General features: G+C 43.3%; 1 protein-coding gene across 3 annotated transcripts in view; it reads left to right on the plus strand.

Moving 5' to 3' along the window:
- Nucleotides 1-4,383: 4,383 nt before the first annotated feature.
- Nucleotides 4,384-25,831, plus strand: part of WASHC1 (WASH complex subunit 1) — a 35,598-nt gene continuing 14,150 nt past the window's right edge. The window contains exons 1-3 of one of the 3 annotated variants that reach the window (XM_015865891.3): nucleotides 4,384-4,448; nucleotides 5,033-5,134; nucleotides 14,591-14,744. In XM_015865891.3, the coding sequence (XP_015721377.2) occupies nucleotides 14,596-14,744 (149 nt within the window). In that variant the 5' untranslated portion in view covers nucleotides 4,384-4,448; nucleotides 5,033-5,134; nucleotides 14,591-14,595. Of the gene's footprint in view, nucleotides 4,449-5,032; nucleotides 5,135-14,550; nucleotides 14,745-25,831 lie in introns of those variants that run through there. The other 2 variants (XM_015865888.3, XM_085540602.1) reach the window with 2 other exon arrangements.

A 25,831-nucleotide genomic window follows, 5' to 3' on the forward strand; every position in this document is an offset into this window, starting at 1 on the left:
CATCGGAGCTAATAGAGGAAGCTGATAAAACGCTATTAAAAGTTCCTGGTTTAAATATACGTGATTTGAAAACTATGAATTTTTTACAGAGCTATTTAAAAAGAGGAGGAAATGTTCTTGAAAATCCCATTCCATCTTTTTATCCTTTAGGAACTGAAAGTTTAGGAGATTGAAAAAAAAGGAAACAGTTGAGTCCAAAGCTGGGCAGAGAGAATGCAATGGATTTTCATCAGAATACTGACATTTCTTTGAGACTTTCAGAACAGCCCCCCCCCCCCTTCCTTCTTCCATCTTTTTGGAACAAGGTCAACTAACTGTTCAGTACCCACAGAGCTTTAACTTGAGTTCCTGCTCAGTGATGCAAACAATGACTTGCTGCCATAGTGAGTCAGTAGTTGTAGCTCCTCAGTTCTTGGGATAATGTCCTCTTCAGGTGGCGGAAGGGGATTCATCAGTTTGTGGCAATAAGAGAAAGGCTCAGCAATGGGCATGGAATCCTGAGTAACCATTTAATAAGAATGCATTGGAAAGAGTCCGTAGCTGAAATGAGGTAGAAAACATTTGGTGTTTGGGAGTGTATGCAGCTCATCTCAGACTTCCATGTGTTGACTCCACAAACAAGTCCTGCATGCCTGCTAGGAATGTGGTTAAGAGGATGCCTTAGAATACTTGTTGCTTCTGACTTAAAGTCATGGCTGCTCTTAATATTTCTCTCTTCCCTTTAGCTTCTTCTAAAGGCCTGTTGTGGGACGTTTGATCTTGTCAGCTATCCTAGTGGGAATATTCTGTTCAGTTACGCAAGAAGCAAGAATTTGATCCCCAAGTCTTGTTATCGTGCTTTCAGGAATACACGGTTACAAAAATAAAAGCATTAGCCTGCAGCCTTCTTGCTGTGTGCCGTGCTCTTGTCAGATCTCACATGTTCAGCAAGGTCAGGTCTGCTCAGGACTCACGTGGGAGAGGGGTGCCATGGGGATGTGGAAAGAAGCCACAGAATAAGATTGTGCATGAAACATCTTCCCCTTCTGCACTCTACCTTAGGGAGCTTCTGTCTCATCTCGTCTATTTTTATTTGTTTACTTCCTTCTTCAGATGTGCCATTATTTCCTAAATGTGCTTTTTTTTTTTTTTTTTTTTTTTTTTTTTTTTTTCATTTTCTTTAAGTGAGCAAAGGCAATTACTGTGCATATGCAAACTGCCACAGCCTGTGCCCTACATGAAGCGCTGCAACAGCTGTGCCTTGGAGAACATGCAGCAGTGTGACAGACAGTGAGAGCACAGGGTCTCAGAAGAACTTTGGCACTTAGGAAAGATAAGCAATGAGATGCTGGCAAGTGGTGTTTCAAGCTGTGAGTTTGGGGTGAGGAGGAGGAAAGTGAAGTAGAATTGGAAGAGAAGGGGACAACAAAAGGAGCAGCAGAGAGGAAGGCAACGGGTGAGAGATGGAGCTATTGTCAACTTCAGGCTCTAATCTGCTCCATTCAACTGCATCTTATCCTGAATCTTCCTTAGTAGGGTAAGGTAGTTTGAGGGGAGGCACGTGAGAGAAATGTCTTGCACAATCTGAATCAGCAGAAAGCTTGAGAAGAAGGAGAGGTGGCTGCTTTTTAGTTCCCTGTAACAACAATACTCAGAGGTTAACAGAAATACTGAATGTCATACTTAAAGCACCTATGGCTTCCTAAAAAAAAAAAAAGATGACAGTGCTTAGCAGGGTACTGTTTCCCAAATGATAGAACATGACTTACTAATGTGTAATTTCAGCATTCTGTGAGGACTGAGCACCAAGGAGGTGATAGTTGTCACCAGACATAGATAAAGGAAGAGATGTTCAAGCAGCTTCCAGCCTGCTCCCCCTCACACAATACCACAAAAAGAACCCAAAACATCAGAGTAAGGCCTGGAGCAAAACCTGATGTCCAGACACTTCTAAACCTCAGGTGAATTTAATCCTATGCTTAACTTCAGTAGCAAAACTCCTCAGATCTGAGAAACTGCAAAATTCTGGGCAAGTCTGGAATAAGATCCTATCTCATTTCTGACCCTCCCCTGACCTTGTGCAGAAGCAGCTCAGCCAGCTCTACTTGCATGTTTGACAAATGTTATTCAATGGGCTACAAAAAATTTCCAGCACAGCAGCACTCTGCATTCCACTCACTTTCCCTTTTTGCATTTTCCCTTCAGGTTCTGAGTTTTATGTTATTAAATTTGGGTGTAAAACATTCTAATAAATAATAAGTAGCAACATTTTCCATCCTAAAGATATCAAAGGTGGAAAAACATTATTGTTTCCATTTTTTCTAGTGAGGAAAGTGAGGCAATAATTACTTGCCCAAGGTGACTTTGCTCAGTAAAAGATACTGCAGCAAGAGAAAGAGCAAATTAATTTAATGTTTTGAAAGCTGGGTGCTGGGGTTTTTTTTTCCTCAAGAAAAAGCACTCTGGTGGAAAAATGCAGTTTCCGAATAGTGAAAATGAGTTGAAATACAATGTGAGAGTAAGAGAGCTGGCTCTTGCACATAAATTAGTGGCTGTTCCACAACAATAGATGAGTGATCAGTCTGTGTATTGCAATCAAGAAATATGTGCCTTTATGTTAGTTCTGGATGTAGCGGAAGGGTTTGAATGTGATGGAAAAGCTAACAGACAGAATAAGCACTCTAGAGGGAAAGCAGGGAGAAGACAAGTGCCCCGAGCTGCTTTGGATCAGCCCCACAGCTCACGGCAAGGATCAGTACGGACAGCAGAGCCGAGCGTGCAAAGCCTCTCTGCAGCCTGCAAGAAGAGCAGTGGGAACAATCTCTTTCATTTCTCCCACAGGCCAAGGGCAAAGCCAGGTCTGCCCTGAGGGTGAGAGGGTCTGAGTCACTACCCTGCCATGGCAGAACTAAGTGCCTGGAAGTGCAGAAGCCAGATCTCTTTGCAGCAACCCTGACTAGTGTCTCCTGTTGGTATCAACTTGGGGAATGGCACTGGGAAAGCTGGAAGGCATTTTCCAAACCAGCAGCTAGTGCATTTCCTAATTGCAAAGCCCCTGAAACACTGTCATGTATGACTTGGCATAACATTCAACGCTTCTTTTTGCAGCCTACGAAAACTGCTGTCTAACTGACTGTATGGGAAACAGGACTTCTGTCTAAATCCTCCCTCACCTGAGCAAGCATGCTTAGTAGCATTCCCTTTGTTGGGGAAGAAAAATCTTTTGCCTTGTTTTATTTCTCTTTGCTAAAACTTGTCAGCACAAAGCAGAGAAAGGGAGAGTTTGGTGGACTGTCAGTCAGCTCCTCAGGGATCCCATCCTCAGTATCACAAAGATTATGCAGTGAGATGTTATGAAATGCAAATATTAAGGAGAGAGAGGAAACCATGTGCATTATTCCCCTGGCTGGAGATGGTGCTGCTCAGCCTCTGAGTGCCAGTTGGGTGGGCAGAGAGAAGCACTCAGCCAGAGATTATACCCCCAGCCTGCTTGCGTGCCTTCACCTGTGGTGGCACATAGCCACTGCTCTCCCAGTTTGCCTCTGGATTATTTCTGTGCTGGTAACACCTACACATTCCCAGTCACTTAGGTCTTGTCTGCGCAGGGAAGATGTTTGATGTGTGACAGGGTTACACAAGAGTTCACTATGATTTAGGGCATCTCGCCCACTAATGCAGTCTCCCTTGTACTTTGTCCAGTGCACTGCTATGCTGCTGTCACTTCTTACATTGGGCTTACCAAGTCCCTGCTGCTCTTCTGCCCCTCCATCTCTCCGTCTCCCTAGCCTAACGCTCACTCTCTTCCCTCTATCCAGTTCTGTTAGCTCTCTTCCTGCCTCACACTAAGTGATCTGGCAAACCTGCCGTTTCCTCATCCTCAGCATGGCTGGGAGGGGAACATGGGAAGGGGCTTCATCAGCTTGCCTCCACCTTCTGCTTAGTATTACATTTTATAAGCGCAGAACTGGATTGTTATCTGAGCAGCAGAAAGCACTTGGAGGCCTTTCCGTCAGCAGTATATAAATAAAAATGGATCGGAATAGATTGGATTGTTGCTTCTTACATCTGCTTCCCTATCTTGTCTCTGACAGGTCCCGACACCCACACACCCGCTCAGACTTCACTACATCTCCTTTTTTTTTTGGTCTGCTTGGAGTTTTGGCATCATTTTACATCTCTCCCTCCCTTACAGAGAGTTCTCAAAGCTCTTAGCCAGGCTCAGAGCTCTCAGGTCTTTTGCCCTCACGTTCTGTATACGGACATGCCTTCCCAGCCCCATTATTAAAGCACCACAAACATGGCGGACGCCCCCAACCCCACTAAGCGCCTCGCTCCCCACGCGCATGCGTACTGCTCCCCCCCGCGGCAGCCGGCCTTTTAAGCTAGACGGAAGTGACGTAAACTAGGGGCGGAAGTGGGACTGGGTGCTGCTTCCTGTTTGCTGCCGGGGCGTGTCCGGCTGATGGCAGGTGAGGGGAGCTCGGCTGGGCCGCGGGGTCGCGTTTGTTTATGGGTCTCTCCTCACACACGGGGATAATGAGTCTGAAGTGCCCGATATGGAGCATTGCCGCCGGCTCTGCCTGTTTAATGGCTGGGCTCGCAGCGCTGATACAGGGCACCCGGGAGGGCCGAGCTGAGCGTCAGAGGTCGTGGGGTTACGTCGTTCCCCTCTGGTGTGGGGTTGTAAATGAAGTTAAACTTAGGGATGTGCAAAATAACGAGGGAGGATTCTTTAGGTATCTTATTCATAAGAGGCAGGCAAAGGAGTGAGGAGACTATACTCCTTCTGATGCTTCCATGAAGAAGGCTGAAGTACTTAATAAGTTCTTTGAGTCTGTCTTCACTGCCTGGCTTCCCATATCTCTCATGTCCCTGAACCTCTAGGCAGGAGTTGGAAAAGCAGAATCCCCTCCATCTGGAAGGGTGCAGCAAGTCTGAGACCACCTCATGAGACTAAATGTGTACAGGTCTATAGGGCCAGGTGACATGCATCCCAAGATTCTGAAAGAACTGTTTGGTGTAGTTACCAAATGACTCTCCATCGTATTTGAAGAGTCGTGGCTGTCAGCTGAGGTCCCCAGTGGCTGAAGAAAGGGAAACTTCACTCCTGTTTATAAGAAAGGGAAGAAGGAATTCCTGGGGAACAACAGGTTCGGTGAGTGTCATGTCTGTGTTTGGGAAGATCATAGAACAGCTCATCTGGGAAGCTAGGTTACGTCATATGCAAGATGAGGAGGTGATTCATGGCAGCTAGCATGGCTTTACCAAAGACAGATTGTGCCTGACCAATCTGGTGGCCTTCTAGGATGGCATGATGGCTTTGGTGGACAGAGGAAAGGCAACCGATGTCATCTACCTGGACTTGTGCAAGGCCTTTGAAGTGGTCCCGTACCACATCTTTATCACATGAGGGGTCTGTCTTGGGACTGGTGTTTATTAACATCTTTACTGATTACGTAGATGATTGATAGGATCATGTGCACCCTCAGCGTGTTTGTAGATGACACCAAGCTGAGTGGTATGGTTGACACAATATAAGGAAGAGATGCCATCCAGAGGTATTTGCATGGGTTTGAAAAGTGGGCCTCTGAGTCTTAAGTCTGGTCTTACAGTTGGGTGAGGGGCAATCCCAGATATGTCTACAGACTGTGAGAAAAACTCAAGAGCAGTTTGTGGAGAAGGATTTGGGAGTTCTGGTGGATGAAAAGCTGGGCATGAACCAGCAGTATGCGCTTGCAGCCCAGAAGGCCAATAGTATCTAGAACTGTATCAATAGAGAGGGGGCCAGTAGGGTGATTGTGAAGGAGGAATGGTTTTAAACTAAAAGGTGGAAGATTAAAATTAGATGTCAGTGGAAATTTGAGGCACTGGAACAGGTTACCCAGAGAAGCTATGGGTGCCCCGTCACTGGTGGCAGTCAGGGCCAAGTTGGATGGGGCCCAGGGCAGCCTGAGCTGCTGGGTGGCAGCCCTACCCATGGCAGGGAGGTTGGAGATCAATGATCTTTAAGGTCCCTTTCATGTGGTGAATGTTGGGAATCCACATCTAGCACTGATGAGCACTTCCTGGTGTTTTAGTGCAGAACAGAAGCCGTGTTGTGCTGAGGTTTTCCTCCTCAGTTTTTATGCTTTGGTTTCAATGCTGAATGGTTGTAGAGCACCTAGGTTTTCCCAGAGTCTTTCCCCTTGTGGGGAGAGTAGGCTGGTTCTTGACTTCTGCAACCTGGCTTCCAGCAAAGCATACGGGAAAGTGCCAGCTGTGGTGGTGGCATTTTGTGTAATTCAGGCAAATGTCAGCTGGCTGAAGTTGACCTATTTGTCTCATTTAGGTTGCGCTTTGGGCACCGCTGGCAGTGTTCTATGGACCATATCGACATCTCCTAGTAGTTAGAAGCTGAAAGTGTCACTATTTCTTGCCTTTCCACTGAAATTGGGAGACTTCCTTGAGCAGAGAAAGGAAGTGGAGCGGGTAGTGCTGCTCCTGCCAGGGGCAAGGGCTAGAAGCAAACTGTCTTTGGCATGACTTTGTAGAGACTTTGTGCATTTTGGTTGTCCTGGGAATCAGAGATGCTCTGGTCAACTGTTCCTAGACTTCCTCTAGGAAGCTTGGCTAGAGGCTGACAAGCTCTCATGGTACTTAAGTCTGTCTCTTGTGAGTAGCAAGCTGGGATGTAAGGGCTGCCCAGCGTGTATTTTTGTTACTGAAATGCTTTGGTTAGGGAGGAACAGCCACGCCTCCAGAGCTCTCAGGCAGAAAAATGCCTGCAGCACTCCCGGAGCAGCACATGCTGATCTTGTGTCTGTCCTTCCCCCATCACTTTGGATATTCAGATGGAGTTTTTAATCTTCATTCTTTCAAATAAAAAGCGGTGTTCTTTTCTCTCGGTTCTGGAGTTCATTGGTAGGATAACTGAGAGCAGATAATTGCTGGGAATTGCTGTGCAGTCAAGCTTCTGGGTTTGGTGGTACCAGGTAGCTGTAGTCACCACATGATCAGCCTGAATAGTGAAAGAGCATGGTAGGGATTGAGTGTTGGGGAGAATTAGTATTGAGATAAGCCCGAAAGCAAAGCAGATTTTTTTTTTTATCTTTTAAGATTGAAGATACTGTGCAGAGGAAGAGGAGGATTATGTCTGAAATTACGATATTGCCTGTGACCACGGTGTATTAGCTTGAAGGGAATCATTTTTATCGCTCACAAATCAATTTCTGCAGCTACTCGGATCTGTTTGGACCGCTTCGCAAGATAACCCTTGCCAGAAAATAGTTCATCCAGCAGCTTGTTTAGTGGGCTATTGATTCTTCAGGTGTCTCTCATTTGGGCCAGTGTTTTGTCAACTTCAGTCATCCAGAATGCTTTGGGAAAGTGTATAGTTGTTGGATTATGCACTTATTGCAATAGTTTGATAGGAAGGGAGGGCAGGCTTTTTTCTGAACTAAACTCAGCAGGAGCCTCTGCAGCAGCCCTTGAGCTGCCCTGCTGGTGGGACGCTCTGGCATTTAAGAGAACTTACTGCAAGGAAATGGACCTCAAAGGGACTTTTGGCATAGTCAGTAGGTGCTGTGTTGTTTAGGTGTACAAAGTGCCTCCTTTTAGGAAACTGGATGAACAGATGCATCAGGATGCTTGGGCTGGGACTAGCTTAGCTTAAATGCCTGTACTGTAGTTGGTTCTAAGCTGGTTACTTAGTATTCTTCCATAAAGGGAGAGAAGAAGGGCGAGGGATGTAATTAGAACATAGTGCTTTTGGTCAATTTTAGATGGCTGCCTTAGCATAAGATCAATTATTGGAGTACCTGATTAACTCCATTAATGATGAAAGCCAAGGATATTGAGCAGAGTGCGTTGTCTGATTAACAATAGATACCAACATCTGTCCATCAAAATGAGCTTCATGTATCCAGCTGAAGGAAAATGTTTTCAGCCTCAACTTAGAGGTCAAGACTTTGTCAAGAAGATGACACTGGTCTGTGCTTGTGGCAGTGAGGGCCGTTGCCTGTGCTTCTTAGAGCAGAGCTTTGTGTTGAGAGGGAAGGTTACTGTGAAGACAGTAATGGCTTAGAGGCTATTGTAGCCTGTGGAGCGCAGAGGACTGTAGTGCAGCTCTGAATTCTTTTAAGTGTCTGCTGTTTGGTTTCTGTTTATAAATAGTTTCATGTAATAGCATTTCTGTCTTCTGGAGAGCTAATATCATTTGATTTTATGTGATTTAACTTTAAATGTCAAGTATTGTGCCATTTGCCTGGGAGTTGCCATATGCTGTATTAAAGCTGGACTCAAAGATCTCAAATCTTGACTCTTAGTCTTCATGCTAAGTGGAACAGTGCAGAGTAGCATGTGGAAAAACAACACATTTAAGTGTGTCTGAGCAGTTTTTAGGGAAGATGGAGAGTGGTTGAATTAGAGAATGATCACCCAGCATGCTAGTGGATTTGTTCAGGCACATGCTTATTTGATCCAAGAGCTAATGCTGCTGGTGGGAAACCAAATCCTTCAGTTTATTTGCATTATTTACCTGTCATTAGTGCCTTTACCTTAATATCGCCTTGCTCCTAGATTTCATCTGTCTTGAGTAGCTGCAACAGTAGTTACTGTTTCTTTCAAATCAAAGTATCTGAGCCAAACGTATTAACTGGCTCTGGCTTCTTGAGAAAGGCTATGTTAAGTACAGGGCTCATGCTTCCCCCAGTAAATTTCTATCAGGCCAGTGCTTTTCTTTTGGTAGCTCTGGGCGCTCAGGAAGGATGACATACAGCTGAGACTGTCTTTTAATTCAGAAAGATCAGACAGAGTAGGACAAAAGCAGAGGTAGCCAATGATATTGTAGGTCTTTGACCATGTCTTATGGTGCAGCATGATATTTGTGTAGTGCCTGGGTGTGCGTGGCACTATGTATGTGCCAACTGCCAGCAGGTCTACACCATGTGGATGTGGCGAACTGCATTACATCACTGTGCCTGGTGGTTAGCAGTGGCTTTGTTAACCTGTATGGCACAAAAAAACTACTTCCCCAGCTGCTGCTAAGACTGATGAGATGAGAACACTTTGCTCCTGTCATTTCCTAGCAGGATACTGGCCCACAAAGCCAGGCTGAAAGTATGAGGTGGTTGATCCTGAGTAAGTATCTCACTTTCTAACACTAGAGCACAGAACTGAACATAACTTTTACAGCTGCAGCTGGGTTAGCTTTGTGGTACAGATCTGGCCTTTATGTTTTCTGCTCCTTTGAGAGACAGTGATAGCATCCAAAGCTGCTCAGTTCCCAGCCTGTCCCTTTGGCTGAGGAGCTCCGGTTCATTGGTTGAGAGTAGGCAGAGTGGGAACAGCTGGAACTGAGAGTTCCCTTGGTCCAGAAGTCGTGCTAGGAAGTAAAATCATCATGGCAGGGCCTGGTTCCTGTTAGGAATAAACCCTACTCTTTGTAGCTTTGTCAAACTAACTACTAGAGATCTTGAGAGACAAAACAGTCATGTCTACGATGGAGTTTTGAGGATGCTACTACGAGAAGTGTCGAGTAACATGAGCACCCTGGTGGAGTACAGCCTGCTACGGGGCCTAATTATGGTCTTATTAATGCTTTCTTTCATCACTGCCTTCCAGCCTTCAGATGGTGATTAGACCTATTTATAGGGGCAGACTTCCTTAATATTCAGCACAGTGCACCTCTCACCAATCAAATCAGTACCATCTGCATCTTTGATTGCTGCTTAATAACACTGTAGAACATGTTTAATTAAAAAATATAAATAGACTTTTCATCCTCTTAACTTAACAAAGTGCTTCTCTCTTCCTCCCTCCCCCCCTGCCCCTCCTTTCCCCCAAAAAAGCTTAACATGGGGGCTCTGATGGAACCCTCATGGAAATACGTACCAAGTTACCAGTATTACTTTCCTCTATCAAAGGAGACAGAGCAGTGTGATAAGCTGTACCCCAAACCTGTCTCTGTTCCATCTTCTGGGTGTTAACCTTAACCCACAGTGCATTTGTGCCTTGTTCTGTTGCCAGCATGGAACTGGTGATGGTATGGTGGAGGATCTTCACTCCACACTGCAGACTTTATTGTACATTTCTTGTCTCCGTGTCCTTGCAGGTAGCCACTGTTCTTTTGTTGGAGACCTACAAAGGAGAGGCAGAGGGCTAGAAAGAGTTTGTCACTTCTTGGGGCTGTTACTGCATGTGGAAATTGAAAGGCAGCACCAAGTAACAGCCTTTCAGTGCAGAGACAGAAGCAGCAACACGGCAGTTTCTGAAACAGCTTTTGTTATCTCTGAAGAACACACACTGATTTTTTTCAAAGTATTTAAGTGCTGTTCTTCCCCTGACCCCTTTTTCTCCCTCGGAGCATGTTAAGGAAGCAAGTATTGTTGGTGGCTTGCTTTTATTCTCCTTTATTTTTGCAGCTAAGTACATGTCTGGTAAGTGCTTGTGTATATAGCAGTCTCTGCCTGTGCTGAGGGAAGGCAAATTATTAATCCGTGTGTTTGTTTGTGTTCCCTTACAGAATTAAGGTTTTATAAGGTTGTGAGGCTTTTTTGTTTGCAGATAATAATCTCAGTGATCTCTTCCAAGGAGCTTTATTCTGAAGGAGTTTTCCTTCTCTTACAGACTCTGTTTGCTGTGTAACAAGTTCTCCTGGGCTTAGCCTCTATATAAGGAGTTTCATTCTTGGGCTTAAACCAAGAAGCAAAGTAGGGGGAGTATTTCTCTACTTAAGAGTAATCAATTGTATGCTTTCTTCTGTGGCTTCATTGAACTGCAAGTCTATCTGTAGCCACTGTAGTATTTATTCTGTATATTCAGAATAGTCTGACTGGTTGCAGATACCTGGGATGCTCAGCCTGTGTGTATCCTGGTGCAGATGTTTTAGGAAGGTAAAATAGTCTGTGAGAGACTGATGTCACCTTTCCCACTGCTGTTGTTCCTGTCAGCTTTTGCTAGTGAGAGTGTTGGAGCTGGGAAGGGACTGGCTTTGTGCACAGAGGATAGTCAGCCGTTCTGACAGCCTTTATCCCAGCTTACTTGAGGTTAAAGGCACAGCTTCAGGCAGCAGTGCAGATGTGAACAATCACTAGCTCGAGTCAGAACTTCCAAATCAGGATATCGCATGCGTAAGCAGGAGGTGCGGTGAGAAAACAATATTCTTCTCATTTGCAGCTTAATAAGGCAAATATGGTTATTATATAACACAAGGATGCATTTTTCTTCATCTTGAAAGTTGACATAGAAAAAATAATTGAATAAAAACTGGCTGGAGCCCCCAGATGCTTCAGCTCTTCTCCAGAGCCTCTTTGATCACAAAAAAAAAAGAGCCTCCATTCTGTTTGCTCTGCCTTGTGTGGCCCACAGGTGGTCATACCACTAATGATGAAATCTCCTGGGTGATCTGACATCTGCTTTTCTGAATCATACTTGCCTTGGGGTTTTATATGCCCATTTCTCACTGTAGCGTCAGAACATTTCTTATTGGCCTGCCTTCATAATTCCAGGATACAGTGCTTTCTGCTGACGCATGCTAGCTTCTCTTTAAGAATCTGGATTGATACCGAAACCAGTATATTGCTTTCTAGGTGAAAGATGTGAAGTTTGGAGTCCATTAGGTGAAGGCTTGGTGTCCATTGAGCAGGATGGGAAGGCTGAGATATTTCTTATCTGCAGCACTTTGTTTTTGTGTAATGCGTGATTGTGATAATGGAGATTGGCTGCTCCTTTTTTGGTACTTTTATGGCTGAGATCAAGGAAGAATCAATCTTGCTGAGTGACATTTGGTCTTTGCTTCCCACCCTGCCTATGGCTGGCAAAACTTTGAGTCTTTCCCATTAAAGTCTTCCTTGTACCTGGAGGCCCCTTCTGTTGGAGGAAGCAGTCCTGCTGTTATTCTAAGCACACAGTCAAACCTTTACTCAGAGTGCTTATAAAACTGGCCTGCTTCCCCAGTTGGTTTGCTCACAGAAAGTAATAACAGCTGTAGCAAGAGATTTTGCCCTTCTGGTAATTTAGGAAGCTGTTGCTGTTTTTTCCCCTCTTTCTTGTTTTAAACTTATTTGTTACCTTTCACAGAGAGAATCATCTCTTGTGTCTGACAGCAATTTCTACACATCTCTCCAGTGTGGTGGATTTTTGTAGGAAAGGTGAAAATCAGGAGCTCGTGTGACAGGCTGTGCCCAGAGGCTGTGAAGCTGATGTTTACCGATAGGCAAAATGTAAGAACACAAGCAGGAAAACCTTGGGCTTTTCCTGCTTTCCTCCATCAGCATCTGTTTGCTTTTTGCAAGGCAAAACCAGGACCTGAAGGGCAGTCTGTAGCTTCTGAGTATATAAGGAGAGGAACAGCTTCGTAGTGGCTACGGTGCTGGATGGAGCGTGGCTTTAGAAAGGTCACCAAAAGAATTAGGACTGGTGAGAATCTGGGAAATGATATTGGGGCTGCATAATCTCAACTGGCTCCAGAGGTGAGAAGCTTGCCCCTGTTATCCTCTGGAGCAGGATTACACGGTAATGGTTTTGATAAGCAAGTTTAACAAGTCCCCTTCTTGCCCCTGCTTCCCACTCTGTCTCATGGCTGGGCAATTACAGCTGTTTCTCTGGCTGCAGTAAATTGGGTCATTGAACTGATCCGAGTTTAAAATAGGCATCGTGAAACTCAGCAGTATCGATGCAACGAATGAGTTGTGACCAGTGACAGGCAGGATCATAAACTTGTTTTGCTGTTGAAGCTGAAGTATCTTGTAGCTGCACGCTCTCTGTGCTCGCCTGTCGCTTTGTTCCACTTGGTCACTCCGGTCAGAGATCTGAATGCAAAAGGATTCGAGCTCGGTTATGGTCAGCAAATGAAAAAATGCCATCTGAGAATTAGCCGCCCTCCTTCTCAGATTAACTTGTATGCTTTACAAGTCAAAATAATAATTTCCTGTCTGCTGAATAGGCACAGTCACGAAGTCTAATCAGTGTGCAAACATTGCTGCTAAAGAGGGTGGATTCAGAGCCTGCTGCCAGTGATGCATGAAGTGAAACAGAATGGGCCCGGGCTTCCTGCAGCAGCGCCAAACCTTCTGATGGCTGGGCTTGATTTTGCAGATTTATTGTCTGTGGGAAGGCTCTCCTGGGCTTCCTACTTCATTTTCACTTCGTATGATCCATTTTTTAATTAAAAAATCCACCAAAACCCAAAAAAAGACCCGTACCACATTTAGACATGGTCTTTCCTAGCTGATACGGTAGGATCAGAAAGGATGAATTCAGAGAGGGTGCTGCAGGAATGGCTGCAAGCACATCTAATCTGATAGCCTTGCCTTTTGTGCAGCAAGGCAGGGAAATGGGTAAGTGTGAAGATCCCTGTAGTTTTTACCTGCTGAACTGCTGGTTGATGCTGCAGCTGTCTCTTCCAGGCTCTTGTTTTCTGAGTTCCTCCGGCCTCGCTTGTGTTTCTGTGTTTCTTAACCTGCACTACTTGTCCTCCTTTGGGAATGGGGAGAGCCTTCCTCTGTCGTTAATGAGGGTGTAGCATCTGTGATGCTATTTGCACACCTCGGTGCTCCCTGGAGCAGCTCCTGGTAATCTCCAAGTGCCACTGGGGAATGTGTGCATCCTGAGACAGATCTGTCCATTCCTGATACCTCACACTGCCGTCCTGCTTTTGCTTGTTTTCATTTGGCTACGTGAATATTTGCTTATAGTGCTGTGCTGATGTACAGCACCCTGCATGATGAAAACTCACAGTGAGCTGCTGTATGTAGACTGTGCACTAAAGCATGGGAGGCAGATTGAGGGAACATTGGAGGAAGGGGCATGAGCAGAGCTGGCAGCACAGAAACATGGATGGTTCATAGCCTTGTCCTGGCTCTGTTGCAGATCAATGCTCTTGGTTCGGTTGTATCTAGGAGTATGCTTAGCACTGTGGTGCACGTATGGGCAACTGATTTCAATTTCAATTTCAGTGACTGTTTAGTCCCCATATGTGAAAGGATCCTGAAATAAGGAGGCTTTTTTCAAGATAGTTACCAAAGAACAATCCAGTCACCAGAAGTAATGAGCAGCTCCCGGGAGTTTCAGAATGGAAGAAGTTTCATTAACCTACTTGGAGCAAGGGCATGTGTGCACATGCATACCCTGTCGTTTTTTTAGCTGCCGTTCTTGGAAGGGAGCATTGCTTGGGTTTCTTGGAGCAAAAGTGTAAAATGAAATGCTGCGTTTTGCTAATAGAGTTGCATGACCTGAAATCTATCCATCTGGAATATGAGAATGGGAGGAGAGGACAGGGTGATTTCTCACAAATCTTAATCATCAGCCTGAAGTGATTTTGCTTCAGAGCGTGGCCTCTGTTTTCATCATAATATTAAACAGAGAATTGTTAATGATCATGCTAAAAATGAAATTGTGGTTCTTAAGATCATTCGGGCAAGCAAAAGACTCTCCCACCTTTACTGTAGCTACAGTGGGTTTATAAGAAAATCAATACATCAACCTTACAATGAGCCTTCCTTATCAGCTCACTGATGACCTTGCAAACACTTTCCTAAAATAGTTGGGCGGGCAGAAGGTGAACTCTCTGAATAAAAGCTGTGATGCAATGGAAGAGTGTTTACTGTAATGTTCTTTCTGCTCTTTCCTTTAGGCACAATGACTACAGTAGCGCAGAAGCACTTTCTGGAAGGGCAAACGTATTCCATCCCCCTTATCCAACCAGACTTGCGCAGAGAAGAGGCTGTTCAGCAGGTGGCAGATGCACTTCAGTACCTGCAAAAGGTGTCAGGGGATATTTTCGACAGGTATGGTTGTTTCACGTAGGGGCTGCTGGGGCTAGCATTCAGCACGTGGAAATGGACTTCTGTGATAAGGCCAATGCAGTGAAAAGGCATTACATTGATAGGCAATGGAACTTCAGAAAAGGTCCGAATGCACTTCAGTAAAAGGTTAATGGATTTAGGTACTGTCAAAGTTAGGCATAATCAAATATCCCATGTTTGCAAGAGGTTGTTTGTTATTAGTTTCCAGTTCGGTTGCAGATTCCCACAAATTGCATTGCTACTTCAGCTACGGTTATCTTTGGTTCTTTCTCACTCATGTTTTAAATGGGAGACTTTGTTATTTGGAGTATTTTGAAGGTCCGTCTTTCTGAATTACTGTACTTGGTGCAGTAGAGTAGAAAATGTCTTTGTTCTGATCTGTGGACCTACAAACTGTTCTTGAGCTACTTCCGTACCTCTGTTTTTGTATGTTGTTATGAGAGCAGAGTGCATTAGTACCTGTTCTTCTTATTATGATCTCATAATCTATCCAAATTGGTGTCTTCAGCAATTCGACCCAGACCTGCCACTTCTTGCACACAATTGTCTTTAGATATATAGATCTGTAAGACTACTTATATAGCAGATCAGAGAGATTATTGGGTTTTCTTGCAAATTACAGTTTACGTAGTGTCTTCCTCATCTGAAGCCACCTTTGATATCTCAGTGCCTTGAGACAGCATGACATATCATTGATATAGAAACCAGAAGATCGATGCTTGTCTTCTCAGAAGCTGAGAGGCAAAAGCATTTGCTTTGGTTTCAGTGGGGCTCATCACTGCCTAGTGTGATTTGTTATGTTGTGAGTTGGAATAGGATGTTCTTTCTTCTTTTGAGTTGTTTCTTTGTTTGATTGGTTTTTTAAGGGCAGATTGAAGTCCTTCAGTTTTTGATAGCAGTACTTTGAAAGACAACCTTTGAGGGCAACATAGTCATGAAGGCTGAGCTCAGGTCACCAAGGTAAATAATGGCTTTTCCTGGGAAGAATCTTTCTTTGGACAGGGGCTAAAGGGCTCCTGGACAGGGCTATGTGTAAGCAGGACTTAACTGAACACAAGACCTCATTCTTTTGTGTGCTTCTCAGTGTGGGAACTCATGACATAAGGATGAGAAAAGACTTTACAGAGCAGCTACAAACATCAGAACGGCACCCCTCAAGCCTGGGTCTGATTGGTAGTGCTGTTCCTCTCTGAGGGTCAAATAAAGGTACTGATAAAGCAGGAGTGATTCTTCTACCTCTTTCCAATTTCCACCCCCCCCCCCTTTTTTTTTAAGCTCACTGCTTTGCAATGCAGTGCCCTGTAATTTCCCTAGGGAGGCAAGCCTGTTGTTTTGTATGCAAGTCACTTCTGAGTCCTGAGCAGTGACTGCGATGCTGTTCCCTCGTTCTTCAGTGCACTCATGACTTTTAATTACCAATTTTTTTCCAACAGCAGAGGAGGCTTCATTGGGCTTTTTGTTTGCTTTGCCTTTCCTCTGAGGTCTTGCCTCTCTGATATAATTAATAATGATTTAGTAATTATGCAGGCATCTGATTAAAAGTTCCATGACCTTGGCTGTTCCATGCTAATCAAGGGGCAGAGCTTTTAAGGTGAGAACTTTGTCTTTTAGTGAAGAGTGACCTTTTTTCTTCCCCATCCTGAGATAAGGCAGCTCTATCTTCCATTTCCAGGAAGGAGTTGCCTTATCTGGGGAAACTGGCTGCTCTGATCTGCAAAACACTTGCTTGCAGCGTTGACAGAGAGGAAACTTGTTCATAATGGCAGTCTCAGCTGAGTGTGTCAAACTCATTACTTCAGCATCAGAACATCTGCATCTTTGTCATACTGTTTTGTAGAAACTATTGGGCTGGTACTGTGCTTCTGAGAGTGGCAAGCCAGTTTGTAATTTGTGGAGGGTGGAATGAAAGAATCTCCCTTAATTCTGTGGAAATAGGAATCTTTTCGCAGATAATTATTTTATCCTTGTTTGTTCATCAAAGTATCTGCTTTGAGCTGTTGCTGACATGGTAGATGAGTATGAATTCTTCTAATGAAAATGTCCATCGAGGGCATTTGTGCAAGGGAGGTGAGCTTTTCCTCTCTTCATTTGGTGAACAACTGAGGGCAGCTGTGGTACCCTTGTGATTGTAGGAAAAGTATTCTGGGAAATTAGCATGAGAAAATTCTGCCAAGCTTTTGACACATTGATGTCTTCTGTCACTACTGTTAGCAGTCTGGTTAGGACTCCTAGGAAGTCCTGTTCACTTGGTGCTGGTACCAATGTGTGAGGAGATCAAAGGGCTGGGTCTAATTCCTGGGCTTGTGTTTTGGAGTAATGGAAGCTCTTACTTTGTGTACGTTAACTGAATTCATGTAATTAATCTGCAGTGGAAGCTGCAGAGAAGAGCAAATTCATTGCCTGCAGCTATTGAGATTTTAATATATATCATTACTGCTGAAAAAATAAATATTCTAACAGATCCAATCTGGCATAATATCTATATGAGTTTAACTCGTGGACATCTACAGAGGACTTTTGACATAGGTTGCAGTAGGCAGAATGACCAACTTAAACACTCGTTTAATCAACAATATATCATCTATTTGTTTCTATATTACCAGTGTTTTCTGGGTGAAAGCTTGTGTTAGAATCGTGTGCCGTGAATATTTAGTTTTTACAAAAGTGTTATTGTGGTAAGTACTTAGAAATGGTGATGGGTTTAGGTTTTCTGAGATGGCCCCTTGATAAGCGAATCTTGCCCTTGGGGATTTCTCAGTTTCTGGAGAGAGTTTTTGTTGCCAGGAGATGTTAATAACCTCTAATATGTCAGCTCATTATTCAGACTGTACACTTTTGTATAACAGATTTGTGGGAAATTGCCTATCCAAGTTATCTCATTTACTCTGATAGCAGTAGAAAGAAAACAATTACTTGGTGTGGAATGTCATTATCAAGGTTGTGGTCTCCTTTGTTTATAATCGAATCTTAAGTTGTGCAATATGTAAAAATTTCTCACGGGCAGCAGAGCCTTAAGGAAAGTTTGGGACAGGAATAACACTGAAATATAAAGAGAGAGTGCTCTGTGAGATGCGTGCCCTGGACAGAGCTTTGACAATGATTGCATGTCAGTCTGGCTTGAAATAGAAAATGCGGACAAAACCTTAATTGTGAAGTGCATTTAGATTTTCCCCACTTCCTTTAAATTGATGTCTGTCATGAATCCAGATCTTCAGTAGTGGAAAAGAATGACTAAATATCTCTGTGAGAATGTATTTGATTTTGAAGCGTTTGATTTGGATTAACTAACGCATTTCTGCAATGCATGTATTAGTTAAGCAGTTATATAAATTTGCAGAGTCTTGCTGCTATCTTTGTTGTCCTTTGCTGCATGCTGTGCCTTAGAACTTACACACTGCATTGCATTTATTCCTCTGCTGGCTGTATGGGTTTGATTTTACCAGTAGGAGAGATGTCAAGCAGGCTTCATTGTACTGGGCTCCATTATGATAGGTTTATACCAGGAGTCAGTCTCTAGCACAGAGAATCACTTTTTCTTCAGATACTTTCATAGAGTCACTAATGTTGGAAGAGACTTCTAAGATCATCCAGTCCAACTGTCAGCCCATCCCCACCATTCCCACTGACCACATCCCTTAGTGCTGCATCCACACAGCTCTTGAACACCTCCAGGAAGAGTGACCCCGCCACCTCCCTGGGCAGCCTGTGCCAGTGCAGCACCACTCTTTCTGAGAAGAAAGGTTTTCTAATATCCAGCTTGAACCTTTGAGAGTGACAAGACCCTTGTAAAGCAGCAAGTCGCTCCATGGTACTTTGAAGGCTTCCCAGAGGCCATCTGAGAGAAGTTGCTAGTTTAGTTTAGTTTCAGATCTCTCTCCTGGAAGGCCCTAGATGCAGTCAGTCATTGTTATGAAGGTTAAGCAAAAAATGGTGACATAAAGAAATGGGTGAATGGTTTACAGTTATGGGGACATCAAGATTGGGGAAGACAGAGGGAGGAAAGTTGCCAGCAGATGTTTATTATTGTTGTAGAGACACGTCCAGTTAACGTGGAATTTTTCTGAATGCAGCATGCTGTTTGTAAGAAACTGCTCCATTGTTCTAGCTCTTGTGGTTTTCTAGAAACAGAATTTGAAAGCTTGTGAAGTGGAGCTTGAGAGATGTTCCAGAACTATTGGGAAAGGCTTTAAGAGTTGGTATATGAGAAGGTCAGTTCAGCATGCCTGGATGGCTGGTGGCAGCTGGCAGTAGCAACCATCCCATGTGCTCAAGGAGAGGGAAGAGATAGCAAATGTTCTGTAGGAGTCCAGATTAAGACTTTCAGGATGCTGCTAAAATCCCTAAGCTTAAAATTTCATGTGATCTGAGGCCAAGGCTCCATTCAGATACCTTGACAACGCTATGGAGTGATGAGGTAGGGAGCACAGTTACAGCTGTCATGGCTTGAAATGAAATTGAAATACTAGGAATGTTGAGACCGAATGGTATTAAGTCCTTAAAAGATATTTCCATAAAAGATGAAACAAACATGATGGACAGAATTCTTGCTCATTTCATGAAGTGCTGAAAAACTGTGCCTTTTGGCCTTTCAAAGATTAAATGTGTCTTTTGAAGGAGAAGAACAGAATGTTAAATTAGACTCTGAAAGGTTCTTTTTATGACATTGTCATTGAAATGTAGTGATGGTTACTTAAGCCCCTGCTCTAAGTCTAACATCAGCTTTTCCACATCAGTTTCTATCACTAGCAGTCTGTTTATCTTTGAATCCCATTCCCCCAAAAAGACACTGATCAATCTGTTCTGCTTTAAGAGATTGAAAGGCAGGCTTGAACTTGATAAGCTGTAGCCCTCTTTCTGCTAACAAAGCCTACAGCGTAGTTTAAAATGAGCAATTTAAAGAATGATTGAAGTGCTTCATCCTCAATATCCTCCTCCAAGCAGTCTTAAACTTGTCACACCTAATAGTAAGTGTGCAAATAGAAGTATGGTTTAATAATAACTGGGACACTCAGTCTAGGCATTAATGCAAAGCATTCTCAAAGCATGAGATGACTTTGCATTAGCTACAGAAAACATTCTTTGGGGGAAGAAGGGCTCTTAGTACTTCATTCTGTATCTGAAAACAAAACGAGGGAAAATTATGCCCAGGCTGCTGAAGTGGCTGAAAGGAGCACGAAAGGAAACGCAAGTCTTAGCTATAATCTCAGTTACTAAAAATAAAATGAATGGCTTAGGTGCAATCAGACTAAACTGATGATATATCAGCTTGCTGTAAGTAGTTTTTAAGAAGAAGAAGAAGAAGAAAAAAGAAGAATTAAAATGCAGAAGTTTCAGAAGTGTTTTCCCACTCCTGAATTTGGTCTCAAGACTGCTTTGAATAAGAAGTCAGGCAATAATTTCGAACTTCACAGAGCTCTTGAGTGGATTCTCTCTGTACTTCTAGGGGCCCTTCCTGGTGATAGAATATCTAATGGAAACATGAAACAGTTTGATCAAAACAGGTGGCATATGCAGTACAAAAGACAAGTGGTAAAGAGCGTCAGATAAACATTTAATCCAATCACATGCATATTGTATTGGTTTTCTGACTTAACTTTTATTGCTTTTGGTTTGTAAGGGGTTTTTATATATCTGTAGGCTAAAATGAGTTTACTACCATCTATAGACTCCCTACGGCTCAGCTTAACTTCTCTACAGTTTTTAAAAAGATATAATTTTTAACATGAGTGTTGCCAGATGTAGTAGCTGCCATTGTTTATTATTCGCTATCTTACAAAACAGATAAAGACCATTTCAAAATCATTTATGGAAATAAGAGCTGTGGCAGGAAGACCAAAAGAAGCAAATATTAAACTCATTTGTGAAGGTGAGAAGTAATTATCTGGATAAACATTGCTTTCTTTCAACAAATATTTTAAAACACAGTCAATTTGTGGACAGAGCTGTGACTAAGTTGAAGGATGGGTCATTTTGTGTACCTTAACAGCTATAAATTGACCTAAACTTTTGTGATCTATCCTGTAATAAAAAATATAGAGGTATAATTACCCCTTCTCTCTATCACTTTGAGAAGCGGTAGCCTAAGAGCTAATTCTTCTCTGCTATTGACTGACTTAGTTGCTTACTAAACTTCTTCTGGAAGGAAAAGGTAGCATGAAGTCCAGACACCATGGAATTGTAGCAGCGCTTGTAGAAGCTTATGGAGTTCAGAAATAAGTCAAGTTTGTTAATGCAGTCAGGTTGTTAATGGCTGGACATTGTAATATCCTGGAGCCTGAGAGTAGTCTATCCAGAAATAATAGTAGTGATGTTGTGTCCATAGTGCTGTACAGGTATACAAGAAAAGATTCTCGCATTGAGCCTGAAAGCAGAAGGTTTTTCTGCGTTGGAAGAGACCTAAGAGCCCTTTGAGAAATAAAGAAAAGAAAAATTGCCAGGAAGTGGAAGCGCTGGTCATCTGTCTGTGGTGCTGATCTCTCTCCTATGAGGAAAGGTCGAGGGAAATGGAATTGTTTAGCTTGGAGAAGGCTCTGGGGAGACTTCATTGTGGCCTTCCAGTACTTGAAGGGAACATATAAACAGGAGGGGGAATGGCTTTTTACAAGGGTGGATAGTGATAGGACAAGGGGAATGGTTTGAAACTGAGACAGGGGAGATTTAGGTTAGAAATTAGGAGGAAGTTTTTCACACAGAGGGTGGTGACGCACTGAACATGTTGCCCAAGGAGGTTGTGGATGCCCCATCCCTGGAGGCATTCAAGGCCAGGCTGGATGTGGCTCTGGGCAGCCTGGTCTGGTGGTTGGCAGTCCTGCACATAGCAGGGGATTGAAACCAGATGATCATTGTGGTCCTTTTCAACCCAGGCCATTCTATGATCTGATGATTCTTCCTGCTACTGCCTCAAATGGCTGTAACTATTATTCTCCTCTAGAAATAACCAAGGAAGAATAGATTTTAACAAGGTAGTGTGTGCTTCGCACCAAAAATAAATAAATAAATAATGTCTTTCCCTTTTTCCTTGTTTTGTAGCCTGCAGATATGGCGCTATCGTCTGATTCTCCCACTCTTCCTGACACAATTGTTAAGTTGTTCTTTTCTTATACAAAGTGATAGCTCTACCTTCTCAACCAGCTTCAGATGCCGGACTCTCACACATGTGTTGGAATCATTTTCTCTTCCTATGGATGAGTTTTGTCTATTCAGTCAGCCCTGAAGGAAGAGTTGCAAACAAGTCACTTTGTTTTACAGGCATGACTTCCATCAGGGGTCTAGTGTGGAGAAAACTGTCTGGAAAATAACACCAAGAGGCTTGAAATGTGTTTTACTGACTCCCACCTCTATAGATGGTACTGTGTGCACTGTGGAGAGAGTTGGGGGAGGATACAGCAGTGCCAAAGGTCTGTTCTTCACACTTGACTGGCGATTTAAATTCTCTTTCTGCAGTCCTTCTTTTTGACTAGCTGTGGTTCTGTCATTGGCCTTTTTCAGAATGGGGTAGGTTAGAGTTTGGGTGTAAATGCAGTTGATGGTTGAGACAGAACAGTGCTTTTGGAGGCAGCAGGTCAATTTGCAGATGATAATAGAGGAAAAATAAGAACTTGTTAATGTAAATCCTCCAAATAATCAATCTATTGAGGGAATCTACTGTTCTCTGCCATTAGGGAGCGGAGAGAATGCAGGATTTAGAAGTAATGTGTGTTAAAGAGAAACCCCAGGAGGATAATGTAGTGTCTTCTGAGTTCAATGCCATTCTTAATTTATTCACGAATATGATCCTTATTCTGGATTAATAAATATTTTAAAAGGCAAAAACATGGTTTTATTTTACTTTGAGGAATTTAATTTTTCATCAAGACTGAAAGTAAGAAATGCTTGAGGGGCCTAAGAGGCATGACAGGACATTACTTGTAAGAAAAGAAGGTAATGCTGTTGCACTTCAGCCTAGCATTAGTGCAGCAATAATAGCTTCTCTGGTAATCAATTAAATGTACGTAGCATGCCTGTCATTTCAGTAACTCAGCATCAAGACCAACTAAAAAATTCTTGTTCTATCTGTTGCTTTGGCCCAGTGACTAGATTTCTCTGGCTCCACTTCAACAACAGCGCTTTTGAAAGTGGCATCTTGGTTTTAGACCAAACTCAGGACTTTTCTATGTGACTTTTTTGAGAGGCAGTCTGAGAAACTTCTAACTCCTGTTGGGGAACCAAGCACTAGGCAGGACTTTGTTTGTTCTTTATACAGTTTAGGAAATGAAATAAATAACAAGCCATCACCAAAATCATACCTTTCATTATGCTTCATGCTTACTTCGTCTGCAGGGGATTAGCTGCTGCTGAAGGCATTGGTCCGTGAGAATATTTATTGTGTTAATATTTTACAAATAGAGTAGACTAGCAGAATTTTTGAATTTACAGTCCTGGAAGTTTTGTGGTGGAGAGGGAGGATTGCAAATTATGCTGTACAAATTTGTTCTGGTATTACTGCAAAAGCAGTATGTCCATTGTTAATGACTGTTTGCATGTCACCACTTAGGGAAGATGGATTTAAAAGGATGCTGAGGAAGATGAAATCATGTGTCTAGAAATGTTCTCAAGGTGATGTCTGATGACTGACGTGCCACAGAGATCTTCACTGAAATGATAGAGCAGCTGTCGAAGTAGAAAGGTTCTGCTTTTCAGTTCAGTTACGAAAAGCCTTCTTGATGGGGCCCAAAGTTTTTTGGGGAAAAGTAACCAGAAATGTCTTATAAGTACTTTAATCACTCAGGAAAGGTGTTGGATGAAAAACGTGATAAAAAGTTACTCTTATTTTGTGGAGCACTTAGGCTGAAATTAGCTTGTTGATGGGCGTATCGTGGAAGGTGCCTTTTGAGATTTGAGTGTGACTGCAATTGATTATAGGAAAATGAAGAAGTAACATGAATCAGACCCTGTTTGTGAAGTGCAAATATTTTGAAATGAAAAGCAACATTGGCAATAAATAAGGAAATAAATGTTTCTTTTACAAGAAAGAAACCCTTTTTGAAAGAGAGGGATATGTTACGAGAAGTTAAAATTGGAAGGCCAAGTTGAGAAAGGGAAAAGGTATAATTAGCAGTGAGGTTTCTTAGCAAAGACCTGGTAACTATTTCTGAGAAAGCAATTCTAACGTGGTTGGGCTTATTTTCTTTGTAAGACCATTTGGAGGGGAATCTTGTGAGTCAGCATTGGTTGTCACAGGATGGTGAGGAGGATCATTGTTGAACAAAAGCAGTGAGTGGCTGTGGTCAGTCCATAATGCTTAGTTTCTGCTGTTCTGTCTTGGTCACTCTCCACCCCTGCTTCCTGCACTCTGACCAGCCCAGGCTTCTCCTTCAGGCCTCTCCATGGACTGCAGCTCCTTCAAGCCTCATCTGCTGCTGTACCATGGGCTCCTCCATGCCTGCACATGGTGCCCATGGGCTGCTGGAGGACAGGTCATCTGCTACAAACCAGCCTGACATCTTGTTCTGTATGCTTAAGATGATGTGGGCTTGCTTTCCCGTTGTGAGGAAGACTCTGCAAATGTCAGTCTTGCTTCCCTACTTCATCACTGTGTTGTAGCAAGGCTTCTCTGGTTCCAAGTGAGACAGGGGGTGGGGAAGCTGACATGGGCTTTCAAGTGCTAGGCTCCTATTACCACATTCAGGTGAAGTTCTGAAGCTTCAGCCAATTTGGTCTGGTGGCTCGTGCATTTTTCTCTCACAACCCCACTTGGGAAAAAGCACACATCAGATATTTTAGTCTGCAGTGATCTGTCTTCTCTGACGTCTCCTGACAGGAAATGTGGAGTGAGATCTTGATTAAGAGTAAAGGGCACAATGAAAGAGTTGTCTGTGTAGAATCAGATATGGTGCCAGATTGAAGACTGTTCACCACAGGGTCACCTGGATTCCACTCCGAAGTTTCCTGTGAAGGCTTTTCTGGGGAGAACAGCGCTGCAGAGGAGCATGTATTGCAGTGACAGGTCATCATTTAAAACACTTTCCATTTCTGCGTAAACTTAATTCCCAGTGAATGAAGTTCTTGCTTCACCTTGAGAAGACCCTTTTGGGTGAGAACATGACCTCTGAAGAGCAGATCATGCTGAGGGTAACCTGACAACCTTCATCACCTTCCAGGCTGCAAAACTGTTTGGCATTGCGGGAATGGGGCAATATGCGAATGCTGGAACACCTGCAAATCAGGCTTAAGGAGCAATCAAAGTGTGATAAACATTAATTAGTATAATACCCAAACCCTTAATGGAGGAAGGAACATTGATTGCACTGTCTCACTTGGGATTTCTTTCTGCCAGAGACGATGTATGATGACAGCTTCTGATTACACTTACTCAGACATGAAATAAGACTTTAAAAACTGCTTAAATATGAAGGAGAGAGAAGAGCAGAAAGCAAACAAGTTGATCTTTCTTTGAGTGGCTGGACGTGTTTGGCTTTCTGTAAAAGCATACGTTTTTGCTTTTTGCCTTCCCGACTTTTAAGGTAAACTGTCATTGTGAGATGGCTTTGAATGCTTCCCTGGATTGCTGTAAACAGTGAACGTTTTAGCAGCTTTTCGCTTGCCCTTACTATCTCAATTCTGCAGTGTTGTTGGCTGCTGGGTAGAGTCATTTTGTGGGAGTGGTGAGAAGGGGACTCTGGCTTCTCACAGTCCGTTTCTGGCTGTGCTGGTTGTTGCACTAAGGCTGTTTGTAAAAGACACTCTAGTGCCTCATTAAACATGATTCTTTGTTAGCCAGCCGGGATGCACTGTGGTATTCTAGCCTAGCTCTCTTGGCTTGTTTCGGCCTTAGTGGTCTCTGCACCTAAGCCCTTAGTTACAGGTACCAGGGGTGATAGTTGATCACTTCAGCAACCTGAGGAGCAGCCTTTTGGAAACCCATTGAACCTTTTCCTAGAGGTCTGGTGGTATATCATTGGTCAGCAGTGGCACCCTGCTGGTTTTCCTACCAGTAATTTGGATACGTGGCAGCCAACAGTGTTATTCTTCACCGTTACCCTGTTTCAGCACCAAGCTCCTTGTAGAGTCAGGGGATGTATTACATTTCA

This window comes from Coturnix japonica, chromosome 1, assembly GCF_054131305.1.
Source record: "Coturnix japonica strain WE chromosome 1, WE-NBRP24, whole genome shotgun sequence".
Classification (NCBI taxonomy): Eukaryota; Metazoa; Chordata; class Aves; order Galliformes; family Phasianidae; genus Coturnix; species Coturnix japonica.